A 17,170-nucleotide genomic window follows, 5' to 3' on the forward strand; every position below is an offset into this window, starting at 1 on the left:
TAGTGGGTTTGTCTAATCGTTGTATGCCTTTCAGTATATTCTTAACAGGATAGGAAGACATAAAAGGGCTTGTGCTAGGGTAGGCACTTAGGATGTGATGTTGTATTCCTGTGAGATAGAGCTTTATGGTGTTTAGTGATAATTTTAAGTGAAGGTAGCAAGAGGAAATAAATGATACTATTGAGTCTAGCAAATGTGTGTTGCTTATCTGGTAATCTAACATGAATTTGGTGTAGAGGGTAAATGCTCTATTGTACGCCCGTGATGTGTTAGTAGAGAGGGCTGAGCTGGCCAGATATCTGCTGTGGGATAAGAGTCTTTCTAGTCCAGGATGAGGTCTTGGTATGAGGGGGTGCTGACTGGACTGATGTTGGCTGTAGGATGGGCTCTGAAGAAAATCTGTAAATTAAATGGATACAACGCGTCAGCGGCTGTATTGGTGCTTCCTGGGATGTGTATACATGTAATGTGAAATTGCAGCATAGCTGCTAACCATGTCAGTCATCGAATTAGTCTCATAATGGTAAGTGATGAAGATCTGCCCTTATTTATAATGTCGCATGCTGCTCTATTATCACAGAAGTATTTTACTGCTTTCCCTCGCCATAGGTGCTTTGGAGGCTGCCACTATCGGGTAGATTTCAAATAAGGCAGATGCAGTGTGGAATGAGGGTAGACCATAGATCTCAACTGGCCAGAAATTTCTAAACCAGGAGTCACCAAAGATAACTGCAAACTCTGTATGAGCACCTTGTATGAGCTGCGGCATTGGTCCATATGACCGGGGAAGAGTCTGATAAGGGTGGAAGGAGCATTGCTTTCCCATTCCAATGTGAAAGGAATTTAAGCTACATTTGTAGGTCTGCCTTAGCGTGTGCGTCTAGGGTTTTGATGCTATTAACAGTATTGAGAAGAGGAAGAAGGCACAGCAATCAAGAAATAAAGGCCCAGCCTCGTGGAATAATTCCCATGGCAAAGTTCAACGTGCCCAGTAAGGATTGTAGGTCTGTTCTGGGACACGTGTCCTTAGCCAGAAAACCTTCCACCAACTCTTTGATCTGCTGTACCTTCTCCATAGGTAAACTAGCTTGTAATAAGATAGTGTATAGGTGGATTCCCAGGAAGGTCAGATTGGTCGTAGGGCCTACGGTTTTCTCTTGTGACAGTGGAACACCTATCGCTGAGAATAGAGCAAGTGTTTTATGAATGCTGACAGGAGAGGACTGAGGTAATTCTATGGTAAGAAAGTCGTCTAGATAATGTAAGACTGAGGAGCATTCAGCAATGTTGAGGAGCCGCCAACATAACGTGTCGGCAAATATGCCAAACAGTTTCGGATTACTTTTAGCCCCAAAGGTTAAACGTGTTGTGAAGTAGTACTTATGTTCCCAAAGAATGCCGTGCACATGCCACAGTAATGACAGAACCATAAAAGCAATATGCACTTAATTTAGGTAAAATAAAAAAAAAACACGGTAACCCACACAAAGCAGGAGAAAGTGGCACTCTGATCTGTGCTGATAAGGTGCAGCAAAGAAAGAGGAGGAATCATCTGTGGGAGGGAGTTTTGTTATCTATGACTTTTTTTTCTGATTGGTTTACTCTGTTACTATGTTAAAGTTGTGCTGCCGTGGAGCTTAAGTAAAGAGAGACCTAAGCAAAATATGAATATAATAAAATTACAACAATGTGAGACAATTAAAGAGACACTATAGTCACCAGAACAACTACAGCTTATTGTATTTGTCCTGGTGAGTGTAATCATTCCCTTCAGGCTTTTTGCAGTAAACACTGTCTTTTCAGAGAATATGCAGTGTTTACATTACAGCCTAGGGATACCTCCACTGGCCACTCCTTACATAGAGGTGCTTCTCTGCAAGGAGACACTGAACATTCCTCATAGAGATGCATTGATTCAATGCATTTCTATGAGGAGATGCTGATTAGCCAGGGCTGTGTTTGGCTTGTGCTTGCTCTGCCCATGATCTACCTCCTTGACAGTCTCAGCCAATCCAATGCTTTCGAATGGGAAAGCATTGTGATTGGCTTTGAATAACTGTTCTGATGATGTCAGCCAAGCAGGCAGATCAGGTACAGAGCCATCAGCACCTGACTGGAGTAAAGGTAAGTGTTTTACTGTAATTAGGAGGACAAGGAGGGCCAGGGTTTTTATTTTACACTATAGGGGAAGGGATACATCTTTGTTTTCCTGCCCCCATAGTGTTCCTTTAAGCATTAGATCATGACATCACTGAACAAGGCACGTGAGGCTAAATTAGCCCTCATTTGGGGAACATTCTGACAGCTCCACGTAAAACTGGGATATGAGTAATTAACAAAATATAGGTCTCACAGAACCACACAGCAATATATTGCATTTCTATAAAGGGGATAGGAGGGCTATGATTATAATCCGGATAGGACTGTTGGAATTAGTGCAACAGAGGGGTTTGTAGGGAGCAGGGCTATGCAACGTAGTTGTAGGTTCAACTATAAGGAAAATTGCCAAATCGTAATATGCTTAAACCAGTGGCCTACACACAACCCATGGGGCCACGGTGCGAAAACTGATCCGTGCCCCCCGCGCTTACTCTGCGCGGGCCGGGGCCGCAACACATGGCAGCAGGCACCTGGTCGCAAGGCTGCGACCCCGGTATGTACGCCAGTGCATGCAGATACGCATACACTTAAAGGACCACTACAGACACCCAGATCACATCAGCTCAATGAAGTGGTCTGGGTGCCGGGTCCCTCTAGTTTTAACCCTGTAGCTGAAAACATAGCAGTTTCAGAGAAACTGCTATCATAATATGCTTAAAGCAGTGGCATACACACAGCCCATGGGCCACGGTGCGAAAACTGATCCGTGCCCCCCCGCACTTACTCTGCGTGTGCCGGGGCTGCAACACATGGCAGCAGGCACCTGGTCGCAGGGCTGCGACCCCTGCGACCGCGGTATGTACGCCAGTGCATGCAGATACGCATACACTTAAAGGACCACTACAGACACCCAGATCACATCAGCTCAATGAAGTTGTTTGGGTGCCGGGTCCCTCTAGTTTTAACCCTGTAGCTGAAAACATAGCAGTTTCAGAGAAACTGCTCTGTTTCACTGAGGGTTAATCCAGCCTCTTGTGGCTGTCTCATTGACAGCCGCTAGAGGAGCTTCTGCAATTCTCACTGTGAAAATCACAGTGAGAAGACGCTGAACGTCCATAGGAAAGCATTGAGTAATGCTTTCCTATGGGCGGTTTGAATGTGCGCGCGGAATGTGCATGCGCATTCGGAGCTTAGAGGTGGATCGGGGTGGAGGGATCCCCAGCGCCAAGGGAGTCCGGCGCTGGAGAAAGGTAAGTGCTGAAGACACACACACACACGCTCACAAACAGACGCATACACACTAGCTAACAGACGCACACACTCTCACGAACGGACGCATACATACTAGCTAACAGACACACACATTTACTGACAGACACACACTCAGTGACAGACATACATACACACTCTAACATTAACACACAGCAATTAGAGAGATCAAGGGAAACTTGGTGACTGACCCAGGAGACTTTTATGGAATTCTACAAAAATCAATACAGAGATTCATTTTTCAAGAAGAACTGTAAGAGCACTGCTCTGGTCGTGTCAATCACTTCAGTGTCCAAAAGAAACTCATTAACTTGCCAATAATGAATGTGAGGATTAAAAAGAGCTCTTGTGATTTCTTTAGCAGTACTTCTCTAATTTCACCTGTATAATTGTGTTGCCTGCTATGTAATCTATTACATGTATGATTCATTTTGTGTCTTTAAATATGTCTATATATAGTTTCTGGTTGGTTGTATAATTCCTTTGTATATAGTACTTTTTGAGCTATTGGATTCGTAACATATATATATATATATATATATATATATATATATATATATATGCTGTCACAATGATCTTTGGAACAGTACCTAAATTACACAAATTACACAATTCCCACCTATCCATCAAAACAAATTCAAATGGCACACTGACAGCAGTCCACTCTTTCAAATACTTGCCCTGTACAGAAACAAATCCTGCCTAAGCCCTACAGTAAAGGAAAAGATTGTACAGCAAATGCTGATGCCAATCATTGATTATTGGGATGTAGTATATGCAACTGCATCGCAATCCCACATTAATAAACTCAACACATTGTATAACTCGTTCTGCCGATTTGTGCTACAATGTAATTAGAGGACTCACCATTGTGACATGCTAAAAGAACTAAACTGGCTGTCGCTGGAATCCAGACGCACCCTTCATCTTTCCAGCCTTGTGTTTAAGAACTTTTCTGGGAAACTCCAACCCTATCTGAACAAAATGCTTTCCCCAGATGTTCCCACTTCCTATAACCTCCAATCCAGTACCAACACTTTACTTATACTACCTCAATACAAAAAGAAAGCAGCCCGATCCTCCTTCTCCTACAGAGCACCGCAATTGTGGAACGACCTCCCGCACAATTTAAAATCTTCCCTAAGCCTAAATTCCTTTAAGAGATCCCTCTCTACATACCTCAAAACAGAATGCACCTGTCATGGTTGATTATATATTTATTATATTTCCTACCTGTTCTATGTTAAATTTTGTATTTATTGTATATTAATATTGTTTTTGTATTTTATTGTACTCTAATGTAACAATGCAATGATTTGTGGACCCAGGACATACTGAAAACGTGAGAAATCTCAATGTATCTTTCCTGGTAAAATATTTTATAAATAAATAAATAAATATGCAGGTGTAATCTGGGAGGTGGATTTGTAAAACCTAAGTGATTATATTATGTGTATTTGGATTTCTAATACAAACTATACTCTTTTAAGCAATTAGATGTGCTCCTGTTTTATGTTGTACTATGTTAGTTTTGCACCGGGGTGTTTACAGTGAGCGCTGTGATTCTTTTTCTATAATAATGCTGTGTGCCCTCTGCTATTCTAATTGGTACCTGTGATTTCCAGTGTGCCGTACCTCTGCTTGTTCCTGAACTTGTATTTGTCTCGCCCATTGTATTGTTCCAGTATTCAGTGTACCAGACCTGGCCTGTATTTTACTCTGACTTTATCCAGTCTATCGTGCCCTGTGTTCCTGTGTACTAGTCCTCATCTAGTTCTTGACTACGAGGTTGTCTTGTCCTTGTTTAAGAGCTCCTGTTTTCCTGTTTATCATTCTAACCTCTTGTCTTTCTTACTTCTTTGGGCTTTGCGAATTGTTAGCACTGATACTTGCTCATTCTACCTAAGCATTACGTCCGGCCACCCAAAGGTCTAGTAATACGCCTTCTATCTTTCCTACTGTGTCTTTTATGGTTAAGTTTGTACCTTGCTAAAGGGTCCTCTGTATCTTGACATTACAAAAGGGCCGTATGTATCATGCAAATTGTGAAAGGGTAAGTGTTTCTTTATTTTGTGTCCTTGCATTGATTACAGAGAGAATTAAACAACATTACCATCTATAATGGTTACTCCATACCTCAAATCACCGAACTCTTCAATAGACTTAAGCGTAAGGGATCTAAAATTTTCACCAAATTAAATCTAAGAAGAGCATAGAACTTGGTGAGAATTAGGGAAGGTCATGAATGGAAAACGGCATTTATTCGATTTATTTATTAATAATATTTTATTAATGATGTACTTTGTGAGCTCCTTTAATCTTACGTTATTGGATATCTCAATCATATACCGTTTCTTTCTGCTGATTTCAACTCCCATTGTGTTTATGTACTGTCAGGATCGGGACAGGGATCCAACACGCAGAGTACAAAGAGTAGATAGATAGGTATACCGGACCTTAGAATGGCCGGACTAAGGTAAGAACTACGATTAGAATGGTCAGAGACAAGCCGAGGTCGAGGGAACGAGAGGACAGGTAAGCGAGAGACAAGCCGGGTCAAAGGAACACAGAGAGACAGAGTAGTAACAACAAGCAGGGTCAGAACCAAAAGATAATCAGAATACAAAAGCACTGTGCGACTAGACTAGCTAGAACCACGACAGGGCAATGAGCAAATACTGAAAGCTCCATTAAATACCCTGTTTAGGTGAGTAATCACGCCTCCGCCGAGTGCTGATTCGTCTCCGGAGTTTGATTGACATGTCGGACTGGATTTGCGTCATGACGTCGACTATTGAACGTCACGTCACAAAACGGCGTCCTCCCGTCGCGGCCGGCGTGTAAACAAGCGGAGGGACCGCGAGGAACGAGGGGAACATGCTGTCTGCAGGGAAAAACGTCATGTTCTCACCAAGTATCACGGCCGCATTTACTTGTAGGTCCCTCGCCACTTCTCCGCCTGCGGCTGTGGCAGTCTCCTCTCGGTGCATGCCGAGGACTCCAGCGTGCCTGGCTGCGTGTGCAGTCAGCCGGCATCCCTGCAGCGTATAGACTACGAGAGCAGTACATCTTGTGTTTCTGGAGAAAGTATTGTGATGAGTTAGGCATCCATCTCTCCGCACAGTAATGGTTCAGCTGAAAGGTCTAATCAGTCTCTGGAGCAATACCTCAGCTACTTCTTCTCGGAAGACCAGAATAATAGGTTTCACCTTGGGCTGAGTTGCCAAAAATAATGCAATGCATGGTCAGAGTCCAGTTATGGTTAATTTTGGCTTTCATACCACAGTTCTTTCTAGCGAAGCATCTGTGTCAGGTATTCCAACCTTGGGCAACCATCTGGCTGTACTAACAGCCATTTGGGTGCAGTTTAAGTACTAACTGGTTAATTCTTGTTTGCTCCAAAAGAGACATTCTAACCATGGGCATAGGGCATCTTCCTATCAGGTTAAAGTGTTTAGCTGTCTACTCATAACATTAAACACCTTGGACTTGCATCAGAATCTTTGCATTCCTAAATCTTCATGTTTTCCTAATTAAACCTTTAACTTAACATTACTTTTCTAATTCTACACCTGCCACTACTCTTGCAGTAGTTGACGGCCATAAATTACATTGTGAAATTACAGGAAATGATCGATTATCACTTATCTTACAATACTCAGTCCACTGGAAGAGTGATGGCCCTTAGCACTGACCATGGACTAAAGCTTTAGATGTCCATGCATCCCTCTTTGTTAAACATTTTCATAGGTTGCATCCTTCTAAAACCTAAAGGGAACCACTGGGTGGGTGATGGAAGGTAATGTAAGGGATATTAACGCACCCGTGTCAAACGTACACCGTTTTAATAGATTCTCGAATCAAAATAAAATAATTTAGTCACTGAAAGTGTGCAGCCACATCAACCTGGATCATCATAAGCAAATTGATGCACCCACTTTAGTTCTAAACCTTCTAGTCAAAAGCTGCTTCACTATTGCTGTCATATAAATAAATTTAACATGTAAGAACATGTCCTTGTAATTTACAATGTGTGAGCCGTAAAAATAGGCCCCTATATGTACGAATTAGAGAACAGATATATAATATAATAACTTAGTCTAGAAAATAACAATGAATCAGATAAATAAAAAAAAATATTTAATTTAAACCCGGATAGATTTTTGTTTTAGTATAAACAAGTAAAGAAAAGCTGGAGGTGTGGTAGTTTTACTAGGAAATTAGGGCAAGAAGAAATAAAATGGGGGTTTCCTTAGCTATTGTAACCCCTGGGGGCTTAAATATAGAATTATGTATTTGTAATTTGTTTTCATCTCTTTTTGGAGGTTTAGCATTATATTCATGTATTATGACCGATTGTAAATAACTTTACTTGTCTGCTAGCTAAGTTTGTTTGATTACAAGTCCTCTATACCTATTCCTCCAAGTTAAAGAGTGACATAATTACAAAATAACAAAAACAAAACCATGTAATGGTGGCATAAAACAGGTTAAATAAATGGAAAAATGGTGGATATTATTTTCCTTGATCTACACCATGCAAAAAGGATATGATGCATAATAAAAATGAAATCTATAAAATGTGGCAGTACTATATGGTTGTTATGGTATGTAACGTATGTTAATATAACTCTTTTTTCCCCCCTTAATGCTACAGAAATGCAAAGGAGTCAATCACTCTGACTGTGGTTCATCCTCACCAGGTATGTGTAAGTGTAATAGACTCAGCTCAGTGAAAACAGATAACATCACTGTATTAAACTCTTCTTTATTGAAATAATACTACAGACACCATAACCATTTAATCTTTGAATTGGTTATAGAGTCCCCCGGCACCATCTCAACTTTAAGTGTTAAACCATGTTCAGGTTTAATACAGAAATATTGTCCCAATGCACCTGTTTTTCTGCCATTCCTTTAGTGCTGACCCAAGCAGCGAAGGGGTGGCTGTTCAAAAACCTTAAAGGAACACTCCTATGTTTAAAACAACATCTAGACCCTTGGCCAGCCTCCTTGCCCCCATAAATATAGCAAATACTTACCTTTATTCCAGACTGCTGCTGCTAGCTCAGCTCCTGCTTTGCCTACTTGGCTGACATCATCAGAAGTAGTGATCTCAGCCAATCACAATGATTTCCCATAGGAAAGCATTGGATTGGCTGAGATTGTCATGCAGGTAGATCAGGGGCAGAGCCAGCACACGACAAACACACCTGTGGCCAATCAGCATTTGGCCAATTGAATCAGTGCATTTCTATGAGGAATGTTCAGTGTCCTCATGCAGAGGGTGGAGACAATGGATGTCAGTGCTGCACAGTGTGCAGCACTGCCCTAGGAAGCACCTTTAGTAGCCATCTGAGTAGTGGCCAGTGGAGGTATCCCTAGGCTGTAATGTAATCACTACCTTTTCTCAGAAAAGACTGTGTTTACTGCAAAAAGCCTCAAGCTAATGATTATACTCAGAACAAATACAATAAGCTGTAGTTGTGCTGGTGACTATAGTGTCCCTTTAAGGTAAGATGGTGCCTGAAGACTCCATACATCATAAACACTTAACTGATTTTGTTGCTCAGAGTGTTTCTTTAAGGTATTTATACAAATATTAATTCAGTTTAGGGATATAGAGTTTATTTACTAAACTCTTGATAATAGTGAATTGATACATTTAGGCTAAAATTGAAAATCATGACTAAAACACAGATGGATATCTTTATTGTTGGCTATATTTAACAATTTCGTTTTTTTAACTCACTACAATTACATGTTTAACAAATGAACCCTAAACTGCTTTACTTAAAAATTATGGTTCAGCAGTTTTTTTAGGGGTTTTAAATAATTGATTTCAGATTAGACCTAACTTCTGCATATCTCATTATTTTATAGAATTAGGGCACGATTCTAACCTCATGGTTCTTGTCAGGGCCGGTGCAAGGATTTTTGGCTACACAGGCGAATATGCAATTTGCCCCCTCCTCTCCCCCAAAATGTATCTTTACCTGTGTGCCTCTTAACCCCTCTTTTGAATTTCTTACCCACTTTGGGGAAGAATATCCCCTCTTGAATGTGTTATCCCTGTGTGTGTTACACTCCCTTTAGTGTATTATATCCCCCTTTTAGTGTCTTACACCCCCTCTGTGTCTCTTACTTGCCCACCAGCCCCTTTGTGTCACTGTGCTTTAGTGTGGGGGATAGGGGCAGAATTGTGTGCGATAGGGACTTAATTATTATTATAATATATATAGCGCCAATATATTCTGTAGCGCTGTACAATATAGGGCTTTAGTACTGTGTGTGTGTGTGGGACTAGGGCTTTAGTCAAGGAGAGATAGGAGTAGTATTGGGGAAGAAAGGCACTATTGTGGGGTGTGGGGGGATAGGGACTTTGGCGAGGTGGGAATAGGGGCAATATTGTGCGGGGTTGGGGCCTTATTGTGATGGGGGCCAGGGCAGTATTGTCGCAGATTGGTTATTTAGTATGGAGGACGCATATTGTGGGGGATTATTATTATTATTATTATTATTATTATTGCAATTTATATAGCGCCAACAGATTCCGTAGCGCTTTACAATATTAAGAAGGGGATTTAACTATAAATAGGACAATTACAAATACACTTACAGGAACAATAGGTTGAAGAGGACCCTGCTCGATCGAGCTTACATTCTATAGGAGGTGGAGTGTAAAACACATTAGGACAGGAATTTGCAATCAAATAAGGTGGACTGCCCTTTAGGAGAGGGCAGGAGACAGGTATGTGAGGTATTGGTTAGTCTTGGAGGCCATAAGCTTTCCTAAAGAGATGGGTTTTAAGGCACTTCTTAAAAGATGCAAGACTAGGGGAGAGTCTGATGGCGGTAGGCAGGCTATTCCATAGGAAGGGAGCCGCCCGCGAGAAGTCCTGCAAGCGCGAGTTGGCCGTACGAGTGCGGACAACGGACAGGAGGTGGTCACGGGCAGAGCGGAGAGACCGAGAAGGGACATACCTATGGATCTGTGAGGAGATATAAGAGGGGCTAGAGTTGTTCAGTGCTTTATAGGTGTGAGTAAGTACCTTGAATTGACTCCTATAGCATACAGGAAGCCAATGTAAGGACTGGCAGAGGGGTGAGGTGTGAGAGAAACGACTAGAGAGGAAAATCAGTCTAGCAGCAGCGTTCATTACGGACTGTAGGGGTGCAGTACGGCTTTTGGGAAGACCAATCAGGAGAGGGTTGCAGTAATCCATGCGGGAAATTACTAGAGCATGGACAAGCTCCTTGGTAGTATCTGGTGCAAGAAAGGGGCGGATGCGGGCTATGTTTTTAAGATGAAATCTACAGGATTTGGCAACATGCTGGATGTGAAGCTCAAAGGTGAGACCAGAGTCAAGTATGACGCCAAGACAGCGCGCTTGCAAGGATGGACTGATGTTGGTACCACAAACTTGAAGGGAGAGCGAAAGAGGAGGATCAGTATTAGGAGGAGGAAAGATAAGGAGCTCAGTTTTTGAGAGATTGAGTTTCAGAAAGCGGGAGGACATCCAATCAGAGATGGAAGAAAGGCAAGCAGTGACACGTTGCAGGACGGCAGGGGAGAGGTCCGGGGAGGAGAGATATAGCTGGGTGTCATCGGCGTACAGGTGGTAGTGGAATCCAAAAGAGGTAATAAGTTTGCCAAGAGAGGCAGTATAAAGAGAAAATAGAAGGGGACCAAGGACGGAGCCTTGGGGGACTCCAACCGAGACAGGACGAGGGGAGGAGGTATCATTAGAGAAGGAGACACTGAATGAGCGTTGGGAGAGATAAGAGGAAAACCACGAGAGGACAGAGTCACAGAGACCAAGTGATTGAAGAGTTTGAAGAAGGAGAGCATGATCAACGGTGTCAAAGGCCGCTGAGAGGTCAAGAAGAATTAGTATGGAGTAGTGGCCTTTGGATTTAGCTGCGATTAGGTCGTTAGTGACTTTGATAAGGGCAGTCTCTGTAGAGTGGAGAGGGCGGAAGCCAGATTGAAGGGGGTCAAGGAGAGAGTTGGAATTGAGGAAATGAGACACACGGGTAAAGACAAGTCTTTCCAGAAGCTTTGAGGAAAAAGGGAGCAGGGATATGGGACGGTAGTTAGAGAGGGTAGATGGGTCGAGGGATGGTTTTTTAGTATAGGCACTACAGTGGCATGTTTAAGGTCAGCAGGGACGATGCCAGAAGAGAGCGAGCAGTTGAAGATGTGTGTTAGAGAAGGCACAAGACAAGTGGAGAGAGATCTGATAGGGTGAGATGGGACAGGATCGAGCGGGCAAGTGGTGGGGCGAGAGGAGCAAAGAAGAGCAGCCACCTCTTGGTCAGTAGCTGGGGAGAATGTCTGAAGGGTAGGAAAGGCATGATCTATGTATGATTGAGAAACAGAAAGGCAAGGAGGGGAGAATTCTTTCCTTAGCTGTTCAATCTTGTCAGTGAAGTAACATGCAAAGTTATCAGAAGTAAGTTTAGTTTTGGGGGTGGCCACAGCAGGGCGAAGAAGAGAATTAAAGGTGTCAAAGAGACGCCTGGGGTTGCGGGAACATGAACTAATGAGAGAGGAAAAATAGGACTGTTTGGCAAGGGCAAGGGCTGCACTGTATGAACACAATATGAATCTATAATGGAGAAAGTCTGATTGGGTACGAGACTTCCTCCAGGAGCGTTCAGCACAACGGGAGCATCTTTGCAGGTAGCGCGTTAATTTAGTATGCCATGGTTGGGGGCGGGTCCTCTTCGAGGTGCTTGTTTGTAGTGGCGCTGCAGTGTTCAAGGCAGATGTAAGAGTAGAGTTATATATGGAGATGGCCAGTGAAGGACAGGAGAGGGAAGGGATGGACAGCAGTTGTGAATCAATGTCAGCTGACAACTGTTGGAGATCAAGAGAATTAAGGTCCCTCCTGAGTTGAGGGGGGTTAGGCTGAGGTCGTTGGGTGAGGGGGTACACAAGAGCAAATGATAAGAGGTGGTGATCAGAGAGTGGATATGGAGTGTTGCAGATATTAGTTACTGTACATGCATAAGTGAAGATTAGGTCAAGGATATTGCCAGCTACATGGGTGGGAGAATTTGCCCACTGCGATAGCCCGAGGGAGGAAGTCATTGAAAGTGGTTTAGTGGCTGCAGAGGTCAAAGGTGGGTTTATAGGAATATTGAAGTCCCCGAGAATTAGGGATGGAATGTTAGAAGAGAGGAAATAGGGTAGCCAGGCAGCAAAGTGGTCAAGGAAGAGAAGAGGGGAACCAGGGGGACGGTAAATAACAGCAATGTTAGCAGAGAAGGGTTTGAAAAGGCGAATTGAGTGTATTTCAAATGACGGGAAAGAGAGGGAAGGGGGGGTGGGAAGAGGTTTAAAAGAGCAGTGAGGGGAGAGGAGAAACCCAACACCACCACCTTTACATTCAGAGTTTCTTGGGTTGTGGGTAAGTTGGAGACCACCGAAGGACAGAGATGCAGGGGTGGCAGTGTCAGAGGGGGAGAGCCAGGTTTCTGTTAAGGCTAGTAAATCTATTGAACGAGAGATGAAGAAGTCATGGACAGCAGTGGATTTAGTTATATTGCAAACAGAGCGTGCGTTCCAGAGGGCAGTATTGAAGGAGGATCTAGAGGAACATGAGATGGGTATGAGATTAGTGTGGGTCCTTGGGTTAGTATGTGCTGTGTTTGTTGAGAGGGGACCGGGGTTTGGAGAAACATCACCAGCTGCTAGGAGCAGAAGGATAGAAAGGAAGTGAAGGTGGGAGTAGGATTTGAAAGTTTTGTAGGAGGGTATGTATGTAGAGGGTTTGGGAGGAGTTGGTGGAGATAGGCTGGAAAGGTATGTGTAGAGTGCATGGGAGGAATAGAGAGGGGAGGGGAGTAAGGTGGAAGTAATGGTGATTGTGTTGCCAGGGACAGGTGAGTGAAAAGATAGGGATATTTTAGTGATCAGAGAAGTTAGTGTTAAAGTGAAAAATAGAAGGGAGAACATTAGAGAAAATGTGTATTATATAGATAGGTAGATCATATATACAAACACACACAAATATCAATGAGTGATTGATTCTTTAGTGTGGGGGGGAAAGGAGCAGTATTATAGGGGATTGGGGCGTTAGTGGTAGGGTTAGGAACAGTACTGTGGTGAATGGGGCTTTAGTGTGATGGGATAGGAACAGTATTGTGGGGGGTAGGGGCTATGGTGGGAGGGTGGGATAGGCGGCAGCATTGTGGGGTACTGGGAGGGATAGGAACAGTATGGGAGGTAAGGGAACAGGGGCAGTATTGTAAATCACACACACACACAGTGGCTCCACGGCCTGGTGTCCAGTGGGCTGCCGCAGTGCTCCTCTGAGTGAGCTCACATTCCAGCTCCCAGGACCTCTATAGGGTGTGCGAGGGAGCTACACAGGAAATGTGGATTTGGATCAGAGCTCACTCACGCGCCTTCTACTCCTGTGCAAGGTACTGGCACTTGGCCACGCTTCATTACTCAACCGTCAGGAGAGGAGTGCTGTGCACTTCTCCCCTGCCTTTCAACTGGATATTTGCGCCCCCAGCCCTGGTTCATGTTTATTTTACCACAACAAAATATAAATTTTCAGTATAAAATAAACAAACATTTTTTAAAAATCACGAAAGTAAAACTATGTACATGGTCAATAGTTTAAAAAAAATAAATACAAAAATTTCTTCCCCACACCACTTTTGCAACCTTATTCTTATATACAGGCATCATATCTGTCTACCGCTCCCTTTTCTAACAAAGATTGTAATATCGCTTGAGCAGAACCTTCTTCACTTTTTGTGTCCTCCAACATTGCTTTATGTTTGTCAAATATTTAAAAATCCCCATTTGGTGCAGCGGGCCTGACTAACATGGCAGAGAGACACGTTTTGAGCGAGCTCCTCTGCACTCTGGACAAAAAATGCCCTCTGCAACCTCATTTGACTCGACTGGCACATACCAAGTACAGTGTTTGCTCCCCGATCCATCTGACATTTTGTATAGCAGCTGGCGATCTGTTGGGAGATTGTGCATTCCACCACGGCAGATGAGGCCTAGTGAGCAAAAGGTGGTGGGAGAGACGGACAATATCCCAGCCCGGATGAGCCCCGAAGTAACCACAATACTGCAAGAGTGCCCTTACCCTCCCCCTTGGACCTGTGGGGGTGATCCTGGTCCATACCTGGGAGGCTACCAGGACGAAACCTAACATGGAAGAGTCCGTGTGGCTCCCAGATCTCAGATGCACAACATGATCTTGAGGCCAAGCTGGACAAAATCTTTGCCAATTTCTGGTGATGACTGGAGAGCAAGACTAGTAAGCGCCAGCATGTAGATGACCTGCGGGGGCCATGTGCCCAACTTTCCAAGAGTCGCTTGCTCTGTTCCCGGCGAAGGTACTCAACTCTGAGACAGGTGCGAACTCAAAAGTGGCAGAGACGCCTAAGTCACTGAAACATCATGGAAGCAGGGCGCCACAGAGCAGCAGACCAGCCTGAGTGGCAGCCCTATTTTGCTCCATCCAGAGCAGTTAACTTTCGGAGAGGCATTTGAAGCCACAACTAGGCTCCTCTGTACACCACTCTGAGGCTCCTGCGGCTTTCACTTGGGCCTGTCTACTGGAGGACTGCCGTGCTAAAGTGTGATTATGGTCTTCCTTGTTGGGATATGGGATGACTTGGAATTATGAAGCCTGCTGCCATGTTTAACTTTTCCCCTAATGCCTTTAAAAAGTTTTATTACTTTAGGTTTTTGTACAGCTTCTATACAGCATGATATCAATTTTATTATTTTATTAATCAGGTTGAATTCAGCTTAACTTCAAAAGTTAAATATTATACATGTGATGCCCTTGGGGGCTTTTTGGGTGTATTGATCTTCACAATTTCCATGTCTTGGACAATTTCTTCATCTAACAGCTTATCTCTTTCAATTGTTCAGACAAATGTTTTTTTTTTTCTGACTGTTATTTTGCAAAACTGTGCAGAATACTCGAAATGCCCTGAAGCAGCACTGTCATTGCTGAATCCAGCTTTTTTTAACCCCCCCTCCCGACTCCACTACATCTAATTGTCCCCCTAGTCACCACCCAAATGCCCCTAAGCCCCCCATATTACCTATTACCCATTTTCATTCAGGGCCCCCACCTGCTGCTCATGGGTGGTAGCCAGGGGGGAGGACAATAGGTTCCCCCACCCCCATTTTCATTCAGGGCCTCCACCTGTCGCTCATGGGTGGGGGCCGGGGGGGGGGGGGTGGAGTCAATAGGTGCCCCCCCACCCGCCACTTACCCTACCTGATGGAAAACTACAAATGCCTACAATAGAAATGTGCCTGCATCACATTAACCAAACAAGTCTGAAAGAAACATAAAACACCACCGGTATTACTGGGTGATCGCTTGGGAAAAATGGGAAATGTTCACATAGAAACATGCAAAATCGCACAGCCTAAAATAGGCACTTGATCCGACAGCTCTGCCCATCCAAACCTAGCCCAGATTGGACCTGTGTCCACAGGGGTTATGTGAAGTGAGTTTGCATGTATTGCTCCATAGGAGATATTTTGCTTTTAATTCCCACACTACTTCCTTGATGAGGAGAAACGTTGAGGCAAGATGGAGAATAAAAGGTGAAAAGATGCCCTCCCCCCAAGTTTAGAAAACTAGACTCAAGAAGTTTGTGGACAAGCTGTTCATAAATGTTATAAACAATGTGGTATTTTTGGGCAAAGTTTTTTCCTTACTGCACTGTGTGGATTTACACAATGTTCTCTTGTACAATATTCTACATATGGAAATTATGTAATTTCTTTGTACTTATACTTGGACTACCTGCCAATGTTAAATTGTTGATGAACCATGCTCAAGTCTAAATAAAAACTACAAATTAAAAAAAAAAAATGTCACCCTACTAGTCTCCCACCCTAATATATCTGTAAAAAAAAAAAAAAAAAGTATACTTACCCTCTCAGTCCCTGGAACACCTGGAATCGGTCAAATTTGAACTGGGGGATCAATCAAAGAGCAACAATTGGTGGATTTGCATTGTATCCCCAATTAGGTTATTTCAAAGTTGTTTTCCTAGCACTATAGTGCCCCCTCCCTTGTGCACCACTCCTCCCAAACCCCCCCTTTATGGCGCCGGAAGGTTTGTGTTCCTTTCCTGATTTCAGCGCTGATGTCCTGTTGTGCTGGGTCAGGCCCCACCTCTGCTCCTCCACCAAAGTCTGCCAGCAGGGGGGACCTAATGCACATGCGCGGCGAGTGCTGCGCTTGCATTAGGACTACCACATAGGAAAGCGTTGTTTATTATTGCTCAATGCTTTCCACAGGGGCCCAGTCAGGCTCTTAAGCAATACGCATAACGCTGGGCCCGGACACTGAAGGAGGCCCATCTCTGATCGGAGGGCCCATTACCAGGCAGCAACTCAGTGGCAAAACTCTTTGTGCTAGGTTCTGCAACTGCTACTTATATAAGGGGGACTCAAAGGAACATATTATGCCATAGCAACTATTAAAGTTATGGTACTTTGAGTGCAGGGCTGATCCTGGGTGGGTGCACTGCGCCAAGGTGCCCGAAGGTGGAGGGCACCAATAACGGCCCTAAGGGGCCCAGTTGGTGGCCAGCCACCTTAGGGCGCCCCACGGTGCAGCTATGGCGGTGTCGAGGGAGGCTAATCTTGCAGTTCCTCACTCCTCTCTCATGCGCCCTGTAATGCCGTTAGCCAGCATACTAAATAGCACGCGGGAGGAGTGAGAAACTGTATGATTACAGTTTGCAACAATGTGTGTGTCTGTCAGTGTGTGTGTGTGTCTATAAGAGT

General features: G+C 43.8%; 1 protein-coding gene across 1 annotated transcript in view; it reads left to right on the forward strand.

Annotated features, from left to right (window-relative positions):
• FRMPD3 (FERM and PDZ domain containing 3) overlaps positions 1 to 17,170 on the forward strand; it is a 212,939-nt gene that overhangs the window by 128,134 nt on the left and 67,635 nt on the right. Inside the window, exon 4 of the mRNA XM_063432397.1 lies at positions 8,027 to 8,072. Coding sequence (XP_063288467.1) covers positions 8,027 to 8,072 — 46 coding nt within the window. The remainder of the gene's footprint in view (positions 1 to 8,026; positions 8,073 to 17,170) is intronic.

This window comes from Pelobates fuscus, chromosome 9, assembly GCF_036172605.1.
Source record: "Pelobates fuscus isolate aPelFus1 chromosome 9, aPelFus1.pri, whole genome shotgun sequence".
In the NCBI taxonomy this organism is placed as follows: domain Eukaryota; kingdom Metazoa; phylum Chordata; class Amphibia; order Anura; family Pelobatidae; genus Pelobates; species Pelobates fuscus.